This window comes from Engystomops pustulosus, chromosome 5 (genome assembly GCF_040894005.1).
Source record: "Engystomops pustulosus chromosome 5, aEngPut4.maternal, whole genome shotgun sequence".
In the NCBI taxonomy this organism is placed as follows: domain Eukaryota; kingdom Metazoa; phylum Chordata; class Amphibia; order Anura; family Leptodactylidae; genus Engystomops; species Engystomops pustulosus.
Window position 1 is genome coordinate 148,058,292 of NC_092415.1, and position 22,085 is coordinate 148,080,376.

General features: G+C 38.6%; 1 protein-coding gene across 2 annotated transcripts in view; it reads left to right on the top strand.

The window, feature by feature from the left end:
* The window catches only part of VOPP1 (VOPP1 WW domain binding protein), a 62,009-nt gene extending 46,820 nt beyond the window's left edge, over nucleotides 1-15,189 (top strand). For both annotated transcript variants that reach the window (XM_072153357.1, XM_072153356.1), the window contains 4 exons: nucleotides 3,172-3,230; nucleotides 9,063-9,140; nucleotides 9,919-10,055; nucleotides 14,609-15,189. In XM_072153357.1, the coding sequence (XP_072009458.1) occupies nucleotides 3,172-3,230; nucleotides 9,063-9,140; nucleotides 9,919-10,055; nucleotides 14,609-14,781 (447 nt within the window). In that variant the 3' untranslated portion in view covers nucleotides 14,782-15,189. The remainder of the gene's footprint in view (nucleotides 1-3,171; nucleotides 3,231-9,062; nucleotides 9,141-9,918; nucleotides 10,056-14,608) is intronic.
* Nucleotides 15,190-22,085: the final 6,896 nt, after the last annotated feature.

A 22,085-nucleotide genomic window follows, 5' to 3' on the forward strand; every position in this document is an offset into this window, starting at 1 on the left:
ATTCAATTTTATTAATCTTCAATTAGATTTTATTAAAAAATGTTTCTGTGTGAAGATAATTTCTCATAAATGTAGTCATATGGTCCCTTAGAAACAAGACTGTGTCCTTGGATACAACCACCTCTGCTGGAGTGATTGCACAAAGAAACAAAATGTTTTTGTATATAAAATGTCTGGGAGTTAATACATGTCTCACATCTGTCCTGTGGTAATGATTGCTGAATCCTGGTGGTCAGGCAGGACTCAAAAGCGCTGTACACTAGTCTGTACACTGCGGCCAGAGTGTACGGTGGTCGTATCCGCGGAAGCAATCTCGTTTCTAGGGGACACCATGGCTGCATTTATGTGAAATTATATTTACAAAGGAACATTTTTTTTAATCACATCCAATTGAAGAAATGTTTATATATGGACAATAAATTAAATGAAATGTAAATGCTGTATGGGAATACCCCTTTAGCTGTTGTAGATATACTGTAAATGCATCTCATAGGAAAAATCGCCGTCTGCAGGGAGTGCACAAGTGCAGGGACAGGAATGCCCCGCGCCGCAACCCAACACCCCACCCCCTGGCCACACCTCCTATACACTCCCCTCCATGTCTGACGTGGTGCAGAAGCCCTCAGAAATATCCTCATTTTTCGCAGCCAAGTTGCATCACTGTAGCATCTGTATTTCACTGGTTCTCAGAGACATTAAAAAATGGCCATGTTAACAGTTTCAGTGTTATCCGTTATATAGCAACATTTGGGGAGATTTATTAACCTGTCCATGACAGAATTCTGGCTCTCCTACGACTAGCTTGACAAAAGGGGCGTGGCCTAAGAAAAGGGAGCATAGTCTCATGGCAAAAAGAAATACTGCTAATCCGACAGAAATGTGGTCTAAATTTCATGTCTTGAAGTAAGCCAACTAATAGGAGGTGCAGAGTAGGACTAGACAGTCTTATACTAGTACCAATTTATCATCCAGCATTAGACACTTTTATAAATCTGGTGCAGAATAAGACTGTCTAGCCTAACTCGGCACTGTCTAACCTCAGGACACTTTTTATAAATCTGCCCCATTATGTTTTTCACTGTAATGTGAATAGGGCCTAAGTCTTGATTGTGTTATAACCTCTTTTTAAACTTAAGGTTATGTTGATATCCTACATTACATCTTCTTTCCAGCAAAGTAGCAATATAGAATACCAAAAACAAGCCGGGGGGGGGGGGGGTGTTGTAAGTATAGATGAACACCAAAAGATAAATATGTATAAAATTCTTAATTATTTTATGAAGACACTTATTTGAGGAACTCTACCACTTGATTTCATGCATTCTCATCTCTCTATGTGTCAGTACAATGTCAGAAGCCAGATGAAAGTGTATATACAACTATACCCTAATAATGTAACCACATTGCCACCCCACAGAGCTAGATGGATCATAATGTGTCTGCTTAGAGAGTCCCCGCCCACACCCTGGCATTTTGCACTGACCAGCCTACGGTGTGAGATAAACAACAATAAAACTAAGTAATATTGTAAAGTAAAGGGTTAAAATGATCTTTATCGACACACTGTAACAGCTACCCATTTGAGGTGGCATTCTGGGGTATATTACTCTGTGTTTCAAACTGTGATCTGTCTCCCCAACCTTTACTGAACATGTATATTTAACAATGTACCTGATCCTACGTGATAAGTCATATTATGCTATGACTTACTTGTATTTCCCCTTTTTGTTTTTACCCTAATAAATGTTGATTATACATAAAATGATCTTGTGTAAACATCACTAGGGGATTGTGGGAAAAGAACCTTACATCACCTCCACCAACCTAAAACTCTGTTTCACTCTCTCGCCCCCAGGGTTTTCCCAACAGTAATTTCTTGTAGTCATACTCACTACTATTAGCTTATCTACTCCAGACCTGGACCAGCCACCTAATAGAGAATTATTAACATATTGGATGCTGAGGCTTTTTGTTCTAATTACAGTAAAATATTTCTACCACCACAATCAGAGGCACCCTTTAAAGGATGCAAAGATTTCAAATGGATGAAAATGGTGAATTGTCCTCCTTAAACAGGAAATCTTCCATTTTAACTTGGTTATCAGCAATTTCCAGGGCACAGCAGACCATCTGTGTGGCAAACTCCATAGTAACATCTTGGCAGTGGAGATCTGAGTCACAGGAGAATAAGCTTCACACTTACAAAACTACACAACTATTGTCTGCACTCAGACATAATAACACTTACATTACAGCTGAACTTTAACTTGTCTTTGTCATGGCGGCAAATTGTTATATTATCCAACGGATAGGGTCTAATTAGCATCCTATAGCGTGGGAGCCCCTTGATTAAAAACCTAATACACTTCATGTTTGGGGAATGGCTCAAACTACTACCAAGGAGTAGAACAATCACTCTGATGTAGCTAATAAAAGCTGAAGATGATCACTAGAGTTTTATAGTATAATACCATACATATCCTTATCTTCCCTTTTTCCTGCACTATCCTAAATTGTCCACATGAAGACTGAAAACTCTGAATCGGCTGGAGTGGTCTACGGGTAAACTTACTGGGCTACCATTAGGCAGGCATCTTGCAATAGTTCTATGACTGCATTTGGAGCTCGCCTTCCCATCATATTCACCCTGGTGGGCAGTGGAGCATGTATGTCACAAAGTTGTTAAGAGTGTAGGAAGAGGGCCCACAAGCTGTGCCCTCTTCATACATGGTGGGTGTTATGCAGCCAACACCCACTGTTGACACCAGCGATCGGTGCTTACACTGATAGCGGGTGTTAATCATTTACAAATCATAAACAAGTTAAGTATTGCCGTGTACCAAGAGTCCTGCTCTATGAAAAAATGTTTATTCCCAGTAGTGAACCCCCACAGTGTAAAATAGCGCCCAACCATAAACACCACTTTTTTACCATTTTGGAACACAAAATAATTTAATAAAAAGCGATCAAAAGGTCTTACTGTCCCCAAAATGGTAGCAAGGAAACATCATCACATCCAGCAAAAATGACACCTTATACAGCTTTAAAAAACACCATAAAACACTTACAAAAACTTTTTTGGTGTAAATTACAACAGATTTTTGTTATAAACTGGTTAAAAAAAAATGCTACAATGCATTCACTTGTTTGGTATGTTCTTTTATTTTTTAGTGCACTGAAGCCAAAAAACACTGCTGGTACTTTGAAGGTTTATATCCTACATACTACATGTAAGTATTACAACTATCATATGTAACTAAATATTCCTTACTTATTTTTACATTTTACTCTGGCTTTCATGTATTTTGACATGCTTCAGAGCAGAGATCGCATTAACACCTGATCAAATGACTTAGACGCTTGTACATCCAATTTCACTTCCTCAAAAAAACCTCAAGTGGATAAATTGGTGGATTTTCTCCATCCTCCCTCAGTCCTGATGGAAGGCCATGGATCCCAGTAATTCTGTATAGATCACTCTCGAGTGGAATCCAGACTCTCTGCTAGAGCGGTGCCTCTCCCTCTCCTGCAGCCATCGAGTTTATGAGGATGGTGGAGGGGCTCCCAGCTCTCATGTCTGCCAAGATTATACAGCAAAGAGTGCATATACCACTAAGACCTAAGAGGAACCGCTTACAGCTGAAAAGGTCTACATGCGAACCTCCTCCCCAACAGATATTACTATGGCTCAGAATATCCAATGAGTCCGGCCAACAGGACACCAACACTCACCATGGCCACCAAGGTGAAACCATCAGCACTGCAAAAGGACCACTGATTAGATGAAAGCCCCTAAGACCATCAACTGTAATCCTAAGTATTACCCTCATGGCTTGTCCGTATCAGACATGCACAGCAGTGTTGTTGCAGAAATTTCCACGACTGAAATATTTCTTCCATGCATGCAGCGTGTGTAAGGATATCTGTAAACCCCATTCTGATGAATTGAACAGTTGAATAAAACCCTTACAGTTGAAGAAACTTAAGCAACAAATAGGTGTCCTTAAATTGTAGATATACTATAACCTATAACTAGTTTCCACCTAATCTTCTGCAACAGTTCAGGTCACTGACATGAGAATAGCTGGAGGGAGAAGCCATTGTGGTTATATATAAATGGAAGTCACTTGAGAGTTGACTCATTGTCCTATGCTCTGTCAGCGTGCTGCAAATATTTATATTCTCTGCTGATTATGAGAGAAAATAGCATTTGGTTGTGACAAGTACTGTTCACTTCTACAGCCTGAATTCATTGCCGTTTCTTGTCAAATACTGTCAGCATGGTTTTTACTGTATAAATCTAAATCAGACACAAGGGCTTGTGTTATCAGACCTACACGTTGATTTAGAAATACTATTGTCCCATGACATGTGTTCCTATCGGAACCTAGGAGAGACGCATTGAATAAAAGATGACTTGCACACATTTCACACCCACATATAAAAAATGCAGCAATCTTTACCTCTTAATGTGCTAGTCAAGATTCTATGACAAGTTCTTAATAATTTATCTCTTTTATCCTTGGAATTCCTCCCAGCTTTCTTATATTTGCAGTGCTATTACCAGCCCTTTTTGTACATTACTGGAAGACTTTTGTGTTGTATATTCCCAAGTGGATCGCACATGTTCATATTTCATTAACCTCCAACCTAACAAGCAAGCCCTTCAGTGTGTCATTGCCCATAAATCATTTATATTAAAGGAGTATCTCAAAGATGGTGGTTTTGTGGGAGCAGAGACTCCCACCAATGTCTGAAACATACTTGTTCTATAGCTCACTATTCATAGTGGACTAGTTAGCCTTTACTGTCCTCTACACAACATGTAAAATGCCCATTAAGAGTAAGTGATCCAAACCCATCTATACCAGCACATCACAGAAAATATGTGGTTGATGTCAGTCCCACATCTGACACCTGCACTTATCTTTATAACAAGGGTTACCATGCTGTGAGACTTGCTATAGTAATATCTACACAAGTTTTAAAAATAGGAGAACAGGGACCTTTTGTTCACTTACCAGGCCTTAAAGGGAAACTGTAAGAATAAATTGGACTAATAAACCATGAACAGTGTGTCAGGAATCTTAACACCTTCCAGATCATGTTTCCTTCATGGCCCAGTATGGTGGCATCATCCAGAAAATCAACTTTGAAGATTTAAATTGGTTGTGTAATGGCCCGCTGGAGTGTGGCTGGCATTACCCATTAGGAATCTTACCTCAGCAATACTGGAAATTCCCCTTTGTTATTTTTTATCCATTGCTGCCACCTACTGCCGGACTATAGGAATAAAAACAGCCATTTCATATCAGCAGAGGGTTAATACATGTAATGTTGATGTTTGACGTTGCAACATTTGCAATTCTTCTTGCAGCTCCCAGCTGTAGATTGGTTGAGAAAACTCAACCAAGTAAGATTCTGCAAAAGTCTATAAATATAAGCTCATTGCAAGGCTCTGGGTCCGGTTCTATTATTCTTTCTGCTGATTCTTCCAGAGAGTTCTATATGCTCATTTCAGGAGACCGGATCATGTCAGTCTCTCTCATGAGACACCTGCAGCTCTGTGTGCCAAAACCATGGAGACTGCCACCTTGTTGCCCAAGCACCAGAGCCAATCCAGGTTCCTACTAACCAGCCCCTAACATTTGGACCAGGGCTGAGGTACACTCCAAATTTGGATCCACATCCAACCAATAACTCCACCTTATATGAGTCTTCAGAGAGCAATGTTTACAGCCTGTTACCTGCTGCTTTGGACTGTGTGCAGTTAAAGAGACTGTTTTTGTTCAAGATGTCTCCTGGTCTGCTGCTGCTAACACCATGGACCTTCCCTTTACCACCTATTACCATACACACACCAGGAGTGCCACAGGGGGATCCCTTTACTATAATGTGGCCTGCCCCACTTGTTGTATCTCCCTGCTGACCCTGATGGGCGTGGACTAGGTCTGTTCTCCTGGTCCAATACACTATGACATACCTCTGTCTCTAGGCCACGCTACAAGCCAGCCACTTTGGTTCCAGGAAATACAGCTTTCTCCACGCTGAGGTCAGGCCCCATTGAGGTAATGTTGCAGTTGTCATGGCAGAGAGCTAAAGTCAAGCTCTCCTTGCCTTACAACACCTGATCATGCACCAGACTTTAGGAGATCCAGTCGTTGTTCATCAACCCAGGGATGTCAATTACAGCAGAAGAAACTTCTTAGTTGAGGAGAGTTAGACTTCAGTGCTAAATGAGTGAAATTAGATATCACTCCTATTCAAGTGAATGGGGCAATATCATACATAGCCTAAGTTCAATGTACAATGCTGTGGTTGCGGTGGATTTTGTCCAATAGTTGCTTGTCCTTATAAAGAGTAGATCAGTTGGGAGTGATCAATAAAATAAAATCATGAAACACTGATTTCATTTTTTCTTTATGCTACTTCCTTTGAGATGCATTCCTTTTTCTTCATATCACAAATGTATAGTAGGGATTATTATATAATCTGTTCCTAGGTCATATATGATTTATAAATAATTAGTGTTGCTAGACCTACTACAGAAAGCCAACTTTATTAACAATTTAGCTGCTAGAAGCAATTGAATACTGGGTTTGGGAGTTCATGCCAGTGAAACTTGTTTCCTAGGTAACATCAGACATAGGGTTTAAAATGATTTTTGGACTCACGCTGCAATAAAACTCAAAGAAGGAATTGTAATAAATGAAGGATGCATAGGTCCACATCAGGAACTGGATTTATCTATATGAAATTACCGTACATATTTTATATTGAACTGAGTTTAACATCTACCAGTTCCTCTACAAGACAATCCTGCATTTTGTATGACACTTTAGAAGAGTTTCCTCTTGTATTCCTTTCCTGTTTTCCATCAAGGTCTCACTTTGGAGAAAATTAGTGTACAAAGCCCCACTGGCAGCTAAATTTAGGTGATATGGGGAGGACTTGTAACCTTTTACTAGCAGGCATTGTTGGTTTAGGGTGTAAAATTCTGGTGACAGGTCTTCTTTAAGAATTCTATAAACTGCTTGCTTAATATCACAAGGGATATTCCAATATTTTTTGAGCATTTATGTTTTTTCAGTGCTTAACGACTTGGCTCGTTTTAATTTTTTGTGTTTCAATATTTTGCTCCCCACCTTCAAAAATCTATAAATTCTTTATTTTTTTATACTCTGTATTTATGCCTTTTACATTTTGTTCCAATTGACACCTCCACTTTATTCCTTGGGTTGGTTCCGATCACGGGGATATTAAATTTATAAAGGTTTTAACATGTTTTAATAGATTTTTAAAAATGAAAACCATTAGTTAAAAAAATGTTCTTAAATGTGCCATCAATAACTTTTTCTCATTACATTTTTTTGCAGGATGAGTTGACGTTTTCATTGCTACTATTTAGTGGACTGTACAACCTTTTTGTTCATTTTTATTACATTTTCTATTAGTTTCAAAATGGTGGGAAAGTGTCGATTTGGATATTTGGCCACTTTTTTCCTTTATGGGATTACACATGCAATAACCGTTTTTATAATTTGATAGATCGGGCATTTTGAGATACGGCGATGCCATGTTTATGTTTTTTTGTATATTTATTTTTATATAAGTTCTAGGGAAATGGGGGTGATTTAAACTTTTAGTGTTTTTTTTTTAAACTTTTTTCTACAATTTTTTTTTTACAATTTTTTACACCTCCAAGGGTACTTTAACCCTTGGGTGCCCAATATATCTTGCAATAGTGCAGTATTGCAGTATATGGCAGCTTTGCTAGTGATCTTATTTTATTTTTTTGAAAAAGGACGTTTAAAAAAATATGCAAATGAGCCTCAGGGGTTTCTGTATACATCACAGGCTCTGTCGGCTGCTACTTATTCAGGCCTTCTTCTGTGCTTATATCTGTCTCCTCTCTTCCATGCCCTGTTAGAGAGCCGGAAGACAGCTGATGGAGCCAGAAGGGGTTTCTGCAATGTACACAGAAGCCCCTGCTCCTCATTTGCATATTTTAAAAGTCCTCTTTCATGAAAAATAAGCCATCGACAGCAAAATGAAGAACAGATCCTGTTATAGGGGGGCATACTTGGGTTAAAACCACAAAATCTATGTGGTTGATTTACTTTAATATCTTTTTGTACATTTTATCTGTACTTTAACCCCTTACCAAATTGTGACGTAATAGTACGTCATGCGTCGGCTGCACTGTAGTATGGCAGTATATGGTAGGATCAATCAGAAAACCTAGGGTTAAAGTACCTAAGTGCTCTAAAAAAAAAAGTAAAAATAAAAAAGGGGGAAAAAATTACGGTATATTAAAAAAATTCACAAACACAAAAAATAAAATTCATAAACACATTAGGTATCGCCGCATCCAAAAATACCCGATCAAACTTTAATAACGGTTTTTCACTGCGTTTAACCCCGTAACCGAAAATAGCACAAGTCAAATATGGCATTTTTTTTTGCCACTTTGAAAAATAATAAAAGTGATCAGAAGGCTGTACAGTCCTAAAAATAGAAGCATTGAAAAAGTTATCAAAGGTTTTAAAGAATGACACTTCCCACATCTCCGTACACAAAAGTATGAAAAAGTTTTTAGCACCAGAAGATGGCAAAATTAAAAAAAAAAAACATTTGTACAGGAGGTTTAAATTTTTATATATGTATAAAAGCATTTTAAAACCTATACAAATTTGGTATCTCCGTGATTGTACCAACCCAAAGAATAAAGTAGACATGTCATTTGGGGCACACAGTGAAATCCGCAAAATCCAAGCCAACAAGAAAATGGCGCAAATGCGTTTATTCACCGTTATTTCACTGTATTTGAAATTTTTTTCACGCTACCCAGTACACGGCATGGAATATTAATACTATCACTATGAAGTGCAATTGTTACGCAGAAAGCTAGCCACCACACAGCGCTTTACATGGAAAAATAAAAAAGTTATAGATTTTTGAAGGTGGGGAGTGAAAAATGAAAACGCAAAAACCAAAAGGGGCCTCGGCGGGAAAGGGGTTAATAAATAATAACTAATTGTCATCCATTTTGCTATTTGCAGATGCAGAGCATATGAGGATTGCTGCGGATCAAGATGTTGTGTACGGGCACTCTCTATCCAGAGGCTATGGTATTTCTGGTAGGTTACATTAGACCTTAAAGCAGTACCCAAGGATCCGCTAGAACATTTTAGATGCTCATACGGCTAATATTTATTTACAGTCTTATGCTGGAATCCTGCTGTTGGTAGGATCTCACAGTGTAAATGAAGCATAGCAATGCACCCATTGAAACATCCATGAATTGCACAGACACAGTGATTGTGCCAGAACTAGTAAATCCCCCCCAGTGTATATTTTTTTGTGGCATTGTCATAAAATATATTATCCAAAACACAGTTTTAGCACCTAAACTTGTGACTCATTAGGTCACTTTTCCAAAAAGTGGCCATATTGAGGCAGGTCCTAGTGAGAGGGAATAAGACTTTCAAGATCCAATAGATGAGGTAAATTATAGCTCAAATTTACAACAGCTGCTACCTAGTGAATATGTGAGGTTCAGGTGCAGGAGATGAACCTAATTCATTAGGAGGTATACAACAGATAATGAAATAAGCTCATCTTCTGCTGCACGATATATCAAGTGTTATGGGAGCTAAATTTTGCTAATGTGACATTGATCCAGGTATTGCTTTAGGAAGGACTTTGGGAAGGAATGATTTATTATCATCAGCCTTGTAGGATGTGTTTTGTCTTCTTATTTTTTGGACATGATGGGCCTGCATCTTTTCTAACCTTATGTACTATCAATCTATTTTTGGATCTATAAGAGGTAGTAACTGGGGCAATATTACAGATCATCAAATTCGAAGTTCAAACTTCTAATATACATTAACATATTCTGATCTCATTTTCCAGGTTTCTGCTGATGATGGGAGTTCTGTTTTGTTGTGGAGCAGGATTCTTCATTAGAAGGCGAATGTATCCACCATTGCTTGTTGAAGAACCAACATTTAATGTATCATATACCAGACAAACACCTGGGCCTCCACCAGGTCTGATCAATATTTTTCATACTTCTACAAAAAGTATACATCCTGGGGCAAAAGTATGAGTGAAATGACAAGGTTTTGAGACCAATGAACATTGACATGTTTTCTAATACCTACAAAAACGGAAATTTTAAGGTTTAATGAGCCTAACGGATTCATAATTTTTTTTACACAGTTCCAAACATAATACTGGAAGTTAACTATGTTGAGTACAAGGGACACAAAACTACCAGCATTTACTTATGGACAGGTGATTAACATGCATATGGCAAGTCCGTCCACCCCCCCAAAAAACAAAACGTATTGGAGGAGCATGGGCAGTAGTGTATTTGAAAAACTGCTTCCCAACTACATGCTGGTGCTTAAGTGCCCCTATTTGCCTGACAGGGTCCCTTTAATGATACATGACAACACAGCACTTAAAGCTGCTTCCTAATTCATGGTAATGGGATTGATTCAACACTAAATATTTGATTCATTTTTTTTTTTCATTTTCATTATTCATGTTGATTTTTCAACATGTTGTGTTTAATACTCTAAAGGTAATTGTACAATAAAATGGGCCCTTATAGAAGTTGTTAAGTGTCTAGTAAATACAGTTTTAGGTTCAAGGCATTCAGAAGCCACAGGAAGTCAAACTACCAACTGCTTAAACCCTTCCCGCAATGCTCCTGGTACCTTGGTCCACTGTTTTTTTTTTTTTTTGTTTGTTTTTTTAAAGTATTTTTTTATTTATTTTAACAAAACAATAAGGTTACATACAGTAATTTGTGTTGCAACCTAACAACATACTTGATTGCTTAGTGAACAATGGACATATATTTTGAACATTACAACTGAGTTGATCACTTAGTCGTACATTAGGTAGATCTTTATTAATGTTCAGCTAAATTTGGGTTATCTGGAATGGGTCCATCCATTTATCCTACTTTGTCACAGTGGTCCACTGTTGTTACGTGCGCTGTTACAGTATTCTTGTTGTTTCATAAAACAACTACAGTACTTATGTTTATTGGGCATCCAGTCTTTAAATAACTTTAGCATGGACGCCATCCTCAAAGGGGTATCCTCATCTGGGAAATCATATTTAATTGAATTCAAACATGTACATGTTATTAAAAAAATCTATCCTCAAAATCCAGCATGATAAACCAGTGGCAATTACTCATAAATCCAGGCACCGTGGCAATCGTTTTATATTTGTTATCCATGGCTCTTTTCTTCTAAAATCAACTAAAATCATGCTGAGCCTGAGGGACTCTGGGGGCGTTACCAGAGCCCCTCAGTGATGTCCTTTTATTCGTTACAATAAGCAGAACATGTCTCACCCTCCTCCTGCTTGTTGACTATTGTTCCCCTGAAGCCCAGTCCTATAGCATTGTAGTAATCTATGATAGCATCTATCACTGTCTCCAATGAGACTACTGTCCCATGCTGTAACCATCAGTACAGTACAGTACAGTAGTTCTGTGGAGAGCCGTTACTCCCAGCATTATAGAGTCTCAGTCCCAGGGTGATGTTCAGTCATAGTTATACAGCTGTCATATAGTCCAGATTTTTCTCTGCATAATTGCAACTTGTACAAAAACAGCGTGTGGTTGAGATTCTATAACTATTACTTTTTCCACACAATTACAGGTAATTTTGGGGCACTTTTTTCTTAAATAAATGGAAGACCATTTCATTTATTTATTCACACACACGTAGCACCATGGGAAATAAATCGTTGAGTTGCTTATAAAAAGCAACAGGGCTGTAGAGTTGGAGTTTTGATATAAAATGGGACCAGTACGACTATAAATGATAAATTTCCTTTAAATGTCTGTACTGTTCCTGATCCAAGGAATTAGGCCAAGGGTAATCGACACATATTGTCATAGTGCTCAAATTAAGAGGCCACATCAGTAACCAGCACCCTAGATGCACTAACAACATGTATAACAAAGTACAGCACAAAATACCACCCCAGAAATTATTTTAAAAAAAACACAGTACAACAATAAAAAGCACCACAGCAAACAAATACTGCATTAGAGGCTTGCCAGGCCTCATGTGGGCCCCTGTTCCAGGCTTTTAGTTGAGATAAATGTGCTCAGTGGTGAAGCTCCTCCACTATAGATGAGAGTAAGAAGGCACTGACAAGGATTGCAGCAATCATCCCAGCACTGACCAGGAAAACGAATCTGTAAAGTCGGAGTCATGGAATCGGTGACGATTTAACCTGTGTTGGAGTTGGTGTCAAAAGTTTGGCTTACAGACTCCATAGCCCTGATAAGCAGGAGAAGAATATACTGAGTTCCATGTAGATATTGGGGACATTAATTGAATGAAGTCCATATGCCATAAATAGAATTTGTAATGTCAGTATTTTGCTGTAAGTGATGTTTGATGTGCAGGTGGTCCCCCACTTAAGGACATCCAACATACAGAAGACACCAAGTTACAGACAGATGTGATGAAGCTCTCTCGATGCTTTAGTTTAGTCCCAGGCTGCAATGATTAGCTGTAAGATGTCTGTAATGAAAGTTTATAGATAATCCTTGTACCCATGACCGAACAACATTTTGAAAATCCAATTGTCACAGGGACAAAATAAAATATGTTCGCAGGAGCTACAATTATAAAATATACCAGATCTGACTTACATACAAATTCAACTTAGGTACAAATCTGAAGAACTTATCTTGTATGTAACCCAGGGACTGTCTGTATTAGGCAGTTAAGGCCAAAGCAACCTCTGCCACCCCCACCAATATTTTTCTACCAGTTTTAGTATCATGGAGGCGCTCTTTGTCACAAATTCACCTAAGAGATGGCGTTTTACCATAAACTTAGTTCATGAGGAGCTGCTTTTCTTTACACGGACATAAAACCACATGATAAAATCACTATGGCTTCTCAGGAGATAAGTGCACAATGTTTCAGAGTCTAATATTCAACCATAGGCACTTATTGCCCCCTTGTGTATCTGCTGCATGGTTTAAGAAGCATAGAGCTTAAAACCCTATAAAGATATTAAAGAATGAATCAACAAAGAATCATGGATTTTTTAACTACCATGTCCTTGAAAACCTTCACATTGACAAAAATACAGCATGTAGTTTGATGTTCAGTTTCAGCATTTTGCATCAGGAAACAACAACAGGTCAGAAAGAAAAAGATGTGCTTTAAGGCAGATGCACACAGTGCAATGCAATACGTTTAATGGATCAGTGCTGATGGCCGTAATGGATTGTGTCACTGAACTGTAAAAAAAAAAAAAAAAAAGTAGAGCATGTCTTAGCTTGCATTCACACAGCCGTATGCATAACGCTGTGCATTGGAGAGGAGGATGAGGTGACCCCTCCCACCCTCATAGAGAAAAGCGTGGACACGGTCTCACACACGGGGAAAGATAGAGCATGCTGCCGCCGAGCCCCCATTGCCATCTATCACAGCACACTCAGACTGTAGTTCATGAGGGTCCATGAAAAACAGATGCGAGGCTGTGGTCTTTTAAAGGGGAACTCCCATGAATATGTACTCAACACATCAAAATAACACATTCTATAATTCACTGTGAAATGTTGCATATTTGTTAATAAGTCCAATCTGTCTCTATCAGTCCGGCTGTACACAATTTCAGTTGCCCCTAGATCTAACCCTGTAACTTCAGATTTGGGGCCATCATCTTGATTTTTGTGTGAGATTGTGCTGCTGAGATTTCTGTGTCTTGTGCATGTAGCCACGCCCCCTGCCGTCCTAGCACTGAGCTCACAGACACTGATGCAAACTACAAGCTACAAGGAGATAAGGGATCCGGGGAAGGGGAATGCAAGCACAGATCTGTGAGACTGAGAACACAGATGTAGCAGAGATGACTCTGATATAGGCATCTAAAGGATCTCATGCATCTCTGATCTGTCTCATCTCTTTTTATGTGTCAGTGTGTTAGTACAATGTCAGAAGTCAGATGAAAGTACATATACACCTTATATCCTGATAATCTAACCACATTGTCACTCCACAGAACTAGATGGATCATAATGTATCTGCTTAGAGAGGCCCCCACCACGCCCTGGGATTTTGCACTGGGCACCATAGAGAGTGATAGGAGCTAAAATAGCAATAACACTGAGTAAAATTGTAGTACAGGGTTAAAATTATCTTTATTGTGTAAACATCACTAGGGGATTGAGATGTGATCATTTTCTTTCGTGGGAAACCCCCTTTAATATCAGGCTCTATAAGTAAAAAAGCAATTCCCCTAAAACTTATGGGAATCTCACATTCTATTACATTAAACACTCCAGGAATGAAGTTGGGCTGATAAAACATGTGGAGGGAGCGGCATGACTGACATGGAACTTACATCAAGCAGATAGTGGGAGTAATAACCCTACAAGAGAAAAGTCTCATACCAGGAGTAGCTTACAAACTAAGTCTGAAACTAAGTAAAACTCAACTCAACATACTTTAACCAATAACATATTTAAATATGTGTTTTCATTGTCATAGCCTGGACATGTAATGAGAAAAACATCTGATTTTTTCAAATTTTTTTTTTTATATTTCAGGACCTCAGCAGCCAGGAATGCCATATTATGCTGATCCAGGAGGAAATCCAGCCACACCTTCATTTCACATGCAACCAAACTCCCCTCAAGGAAACCCGGCTTTTCCTCCGCCCCCATCCTACTACAACACACCTCCGCCACCCTATGAGCAAGTGGTGAAATCTTGCAAATAAAGCAATGTTGCACTTGGCAAATTTTTCTTATACCTGACTTTTTACAACTTCACCATGAGGAGGACTCTCCCTTGGCATGACGATTGATCTCTTGGTATGAATCATTGGAAGACCAAGTCTGGTCAGACAGAGGGAGCAGCTTTTGCCGGAAGATGTCTGCCGTTTTCTGGAATTATAGTTTCTATTACCTTTGGCACTAGCATGAGGTTTGATGGATAAATGCACTCCTCTGTTGCTGGAAAAGCGGTCTAATTTAATTTTTTTTCTACACGTTCCTAGTATGTAGCCCTTTCATTGTATCTATGCTGGTGGTGTACAGTACATATCATTGCCTAGTTTGCCTATTATTCTTAAGAGCGCTAGCAGATTATGCAGTATGTACAATAAAAGGCATGCTCTTCATGGAAACTATGCTAGATAATTTGTGTTTTTCATCAAAATATGAAGGGGGGATAAAAAAAATAAATGCAATCAGCAGATACAACAATGTTAATAATAATCTTTCAATGATGGTTGACATGGAAGGGTAAGTTCTCTGCAGTGGGACATAGGATAATTAAATGATATTAATAGTATTCAAAAAACTTTATGAAGCCCAAGGTTACACAAAAAAACACAATTCTTTTTTAAACCCTGAGATTAAGTTCTTTTTGTCATTTATGTTGCATGGTAAATGCAGCAAAATGTTATATGTGAAAACAAGGGCAGATTTGCCTCCTTTTTAAATATACTGTATAGAAGGGGTTAATAAAAGTTCATTAGAAGGATACGTGAAACCTAAAATTGTGCGATTGAAAACTACAGTTTGTCCCACAAAAGACCCCACAGTGTCAGAAAAGCAGAACAGTATGACAAAAAAATTATGTGACAATTGTTACAGTGTTGCCGCTGCTGAAACCTTCGCCTGGCATCATATTTCTCTATTTATTTCCATGGGATCTGACCAACACACAAATCCAATTACACGGACCAGGCCCGGCTGTTTGAGTGCCGCCGGCTTGATTTCTAAAGTGTAGAGAAAATTGCATGTAAACAGAAGATTGAACTTAGCCCAAAATGGTCAACAACCCTTTATCTTCTTTTCATAAATCAATAGTGCAAAAAAGTGAAAATTTCTTCTTAATCCAGCATAATCTAGTTCCTTTCAACCCCACTATTAGGCCCTGTGACCTAGCCGGGTGGCTTTCAATGGAAATAATAGTCTTTATTAATATAGCGCTATCATATTCCATAGTGCTTTACAAATCATAATAAGGGGATGGGTGAGGAGCGCTCACTCCCCTCCCTTCTCCTGGCTGTATGCTACGCTCGGGTTACAGCCCAGGCAAGTGTGCATGAGGCCTTAAGGTGTGGTCACAAGTTCCACTTGTATTGTGTTTTTAGAGGAAATCCACCACTTGATTCTATGCATTATAAGCCAAACATACTTTGAAAATACTGTAGCTACACTGATGCAGAAACATGTCTTGTTTAATCCCTGAACCGAGTGGTTTTGCTGAAAAAAACATTTAAAATTATGATAATGAAGCTCTCTCGCTCCGTTGGCTAGCTCCGGCTTCTCCTCACCCTAATTATGCACTGCTCCTGCCTTGTCCTGCATCATGAATCATCAATCATTCTGCGCACATACATAATATGGCAATGCTACATACAGTCCATGCTCAATACACAAACCATAACAAAATGTCATATACCGTATATTCCGGCGTATAAGACGACCTGGTGTATAAGACGACCCCCCTACTTTCCTGTTTAAAATATAGAGTTTAAGATATATTCGCCGTATAAGACTACCCCTTTTCCAAAGCATACAAAACACCGGTAAAAATGTAAAAAAAACCAGATTTGAATTTAACATGGTCCTTTTTTTAATTTAAATTCTTATGACATGCAGGTATATAGCAGGAAAATTGTCGCTCATAAACATAAGGCATACAACAACAACATTACCATCGTCCATTTTACTGTAAATGTTACCATACTGTACCTAAAATTTTTATTTTATTAAATATTCCATGCCATGTACTCAGAAGCGGGAAAAAAATTCCAAATGCAATGAAAATGGTGAAAAAACGCATTTGCACCATTTTCTTGTGGGCTTGGATATTACGTCTTTCACTGAGCGCCCCAAATGACATGTCTACTTTATTCTTTGGGTCGGTATGATTAAGGGGATACCAAATTTATAAAGGTTTTATAATGTTTTCATACATTTACAAAAATGAAAACCTCCTGTACAAAAATTATTTTTTTGATTTTGCCAAATTCTGGCGCTAATAACTTTTTTATACTTTGGTGTACGGAGCTGTGGGTGGTGTCATTTTTTGCGAAATTTGATAATATTTTCAATTATATCATTTTTAGGACTGTACGACCTTTTGATCACTTTTTATAGATTTTTTTATATTTTTTAAAATGGCAAAAAAGTGCCATTTTCGACTTTGGTCGCTATTTTCCGTTACGGGGTTAAACGCATTGAAAAACCATTAACATATTTTGATAGATCGGGCATTTTTGGACGCGTCGATACCTAATGTGTTTATGATTTTTACTGTTTATTTATATTTATGTCAGTTCTAGGGAAAGGGGGGTGATTTGAAATTTTAGGTTTTTTTATTATTATTTTTTTTTTTTACTTTTTTTTATTTTTATTTATACTATTTTTCAGACTCCCTAGGGTACTTTAACCCTAGGTTGTCTGATCGATCCTACCATATACTGCCATACTATAGTATGGCAGTATATGGGGATTTTCCTCATTCATTACAATGTGCTATCAGCACATTGTAATGAAGGGGTTAAAACAAAATAGAGGCTACCATGGAGATGGATGACGTCACGGGGAGCGGCGATCCCAGGTAAGATGGCGGCGCCCATGCGCCGCTATCTCTTTGAGGCTGCCGGCAGCCCACGCTGTGAAAACACCCGTGCTAGCACCGATCGCAGGTGTTACCGATGCAGCAATATGCAGCAAAGAGCCCGTGAGCCCTCTCCATGCACCGGGACCCGACCGGTCGGGATTACCGGCGTATAAGACGACCCCAGAGAAGACAGAAGATTTTTCTGTCTTCAAAAGTCGTCTTATACGCCGGATTATACGGTAATAGAGTCAGCCAGCAGCACTGCCAAGCATAGAATCATCACCCATGTATCAACTTGTCAAAAAAAATCCTTTAGGAAAGCAGAGAAAAGGCTTTTAGTATCTTATTAGTAACCTTTTTAATTACCTTTTAGTTACAACCAAAAAACAGCCCTTTTGACATGCTTGACATCATTTGCCATGTAAGATGCCAGCAGTGAGCTTGAACCTTTTTGTGACTTTTTGTGCAACTTTTAAACAGATTTGCACCAAATAGCTACATTTTCATACATCAAATATCTGGAAACTAATGACAATTTATGTGAAACACTGAAAAAAACAAACATGGCAACCTTTGTAAAATGGCAGCCAAAGTTGCAAAAAGGCGCAACAATGCTAAAATGGTGTTAGAAAGAAAGAAAAAGTTTGCTAAATGCCACCACGGTTCTAGTTACCGATCACATGGGTTTCAATGGAAATGGGGATGTGACCGGCACAAGCCCCTCCCCGGTCCATTGTATCAAAACACAATAGAAATGGTACGTGTGATCACACCTTGTGTACAGGCAGAAGGTGGTGAAGGTAAATATAATTTCTGACTCACCTTAAATGGTTTACAAAAATATCGTATTTCTCTACAATGGCCTATAAGATTCTTACGCTTCTCTGTGAGAGTTATAAATCAGATTCTCTTATACATTTTGTATGGAAGACATCATAGCAGCTGGACACCAGTCACCAGCTCAAGTGTACTTAACAATGTTACATTTTTCACCTTCAGTAGATTTATTTCATACAACATTTTAACAAAAACTAAAAATAGTTTTTCCTAAAATGATTGACTGTTAGAAACATGATTTCTGGAAAGCTCCTAAATTGCACCACAAAATGCAGTTTTTACGTTGGGTGCTTTGGGGACTGGTAAACTCCCTATAAAGACTTTTTATAAGAAATGTATTGTTTGCTTTAGCCTTGGGGGGTTTTCGTGAGTTTTCCTGCAAGTACATTGGGTCAATAAAAAAGAATTTGGTGGCAATACAGTGCAGTCTATACAATACTATAGTAGGGATTTAGGCCAGGTTCAAACACTTAATTTTCTCAGATTGTTACGTGGTCATCCACCACTAAATCCAAGCCCCTTCGATTCTGTTGCTAACTTGGAAATCAGGGTGAAATGGAGCATGATGGTATTTTTTTCATTCTATAAGAAGAATTGTAAGTTTGATGCACATTACTGCTCACCATTGCCTTCACACTCTATGGGACCTATATAATTTATGAAGTCTAAATTTGTACAGTACATTCGTATACTCAAGGGAAAATGTGTCCATAAAATAAAGCTTTCAGTAAAGTACATATAGCCCTCTCCTGTAGCTCTGTAAGCTTCCCATTTCATGTGGAGGGTTCCCTTTATACCATGTATACTATACCACGTGTCCCTCTGATACACAAGCCTTTATAATAGAGGAAGAAATAGAAATTCAGCACAATAAAGAGGGTTACCCTTTATGAAGAACCATTCAATGAAGTCTGAATGGTAAATTCACAATAGCGTTGGTTCTGCACTTCCGCTGCGTTTTCTCTCCAATATGTCTCTGCATCTGCAAAAAAACCTGAAGGTGTAACGTTGCTTGGTAAACATAACACCTGGTTCTTTAGCCTTTTCACTGAAGAAAAACTGATGAAACATGGAACACGTGAACGCAGCCACAGATGCATCCTAAATCAGTAACCTCATTTTGCAGAGACGTTTAATAGGAGCCACAAAACAATGCAGCATTGCAGAGTCAATAAACTTTTTGCAGACCCATTGACTACTATTGCCTAACATGATCAGCATGCGTAAAAAAAAAATGGGACATGTTTCATAATTTTTCACCATGGACAACAAATCAAGAAATAAGCCAATGTGAAAAACACCAATTTAAAATTATGAATTTAAAACAATGCGTCATGGATGTGAAAAGCAACGGCGATGTGAAAAAGCCTCCCTTATTCTACATTCAAAACGCAATCCAGATGGAACGGGGAGGGGCTCGGCCAGACAATCGGTAAGGTGCAGTTGGTGTTTTGCATTGTTTTTTACATGCAAAACACTGCGCAATTGTTTCTACGCGATCAGGACCCTCCTTTCTTCATTTAGACTGCGTTTTGAAACGCTATCGAAATGGAACATGTGAACGCAGCCACAGATCCCAAACCAGTAACAGCGTTATGCAGGGACGTATTAGGAAAAATAGAGAAGGCCACAGCATCCAAATAGGTGAAGGCGGCGAAAACCTTTATTCACATGAGCACAAAATAAGAAACTTTTCGATTTGCCATGAATCTTTGTCAATTCATGGCGATTCGAAACATTGCTTATTCTGTGCTCTTGTGAATAAAGGTTTTTGCCTTATTCACATCATTGGATGCTGTGGCCTTCTCTACTTTTTTTGATGGACTTTGGATCTTGCATGCCAGGATCTCAGGCAGAGCGTACCACCTACATTACCTCTAAGGTTCTACAGAGGTTGTGGTCTTTTCTCTTATTTTTGCTGATAAGGCATATTAGGAGCCACAAATCAATGAAGCATTGCTGAGTCAATTCACTTATTCATTCAGCCTGGATGTACACAGAATTTGGCCCTGTTTTCCCTTCAGACAGCCAAGTTTCAAGCATACCCAAAGATATGCTGCTGTTTAGTGACTACATAGGTGGCTTTAGCCAGGTCCGGTCCACCTCCGCAGTCCTTATATATCAATAAAGAGAAGATTATCAGTTCTAAAGTCTCTACTCAGCATTATTATTGACTTACCAGGCATCTTGTACCCATTGACAATCTTTTACAATTACATCAGTAATTTTTCCGTTTCCAGTTGTAAATTAATTCAGTGCAATATCTTTGTTTTAATAAGAATTAAGGACAGTGTTTAATGGGTGAAGCCTTTGTATAGTGAACTTTTTGTGTACAATTGTGAAAAACAACATTTAAGATTGCATTAAGAAGGGTCTAGTAACAGTGTGTGGTGTGCCGGGGAGGCTGAATATTTCCAGTGTGCAGGCAATATATTTTGTATAGAGCAGGTATCATTGTACTGCTGTTTTAACTTTTATCTTTTCCTCCCATTCATTAAAAAAATCTTTAGACATAAGCACTGCTTTTCTCGATTTCTTTTCTATGACTTGTTTTGTGTAGGGCCTCCTGCACGCAAACATTGTTTTTAGACATGTGCTAGCCGCTCTTTCCAAAGTTCACACATTATGGGCTCATACACAAGGCTGTGGTCTGCACAGCTATGAGTGTGAACCGACTGCCTGAACCTCAAGGAGGAGCAGCTCCTATTCCTGCCTGTCTTTTATACTTCCATAGATGTATGAGCAGACCTCACATGATATATATCTGCAGTCCGGGGGGCGAGGGTGGGGGAGGGGGGAGGCAAAACACAAGGTTCAGACTTCCTTTACCACTGAAAACTTTTAAAAATCAACGTTAGTGGGTGCCTAAACGTGAACGCTTCTGTTACATAAATTTTGATGAATTCAATATAATCAAGACCAAATGGTGAACACACCACCACATGTGCATTTTGCTGCCCATTTTTGCAGACGTTATGATGTCCGTTCTTGCATCTAAAAGAACAATCATATGCCTGAGGCCTTAGGATAACAATAAAATTAACCAGACTTGGAAATCATCTTTCCTTCCACTGTAAACCGTAGGGTTTACAGAAAAAAAAATGTATGTGGCCATGATGGTTTTTCAAATTGCTGGTCAAGTAGGTTTCTCTTCATCTGTATGTGTACAGTATAGATCTTAACAGATTCTAATAAAAACTCAGCACAATCTTTTCTTAAAGGGAATCGGTGAGCAACCTATCTTGGGGCAGATTTATCAAGTGTATCAAAGTAAGGGTGGATTCACCTGGGCGTTTATTTTTTTTTGCATAGAAGCAGTTTTGGCTTATGGACACATACAGATTCTTATTCTCTTCCGAACTTCAGTGATTTTTCCCTGATGCCTTATTAAACCATTCTTTTCAATGTGCTTTTTCACACTTCAAAAAAAGGACCTGGCAGAAAGAGAAAAACAAATCTGTATGTGTCCATAAACCAAAATGTCTTCCATGGAAAAAAATAAATAAATAAAATTGCTGATGTGAAAATGACGCAATGGTAATCTGTCCTCAGGCGCCTTTCACATGGCTGATATTAGACCCCATAAAAGCGTCACCGATCCAGTGA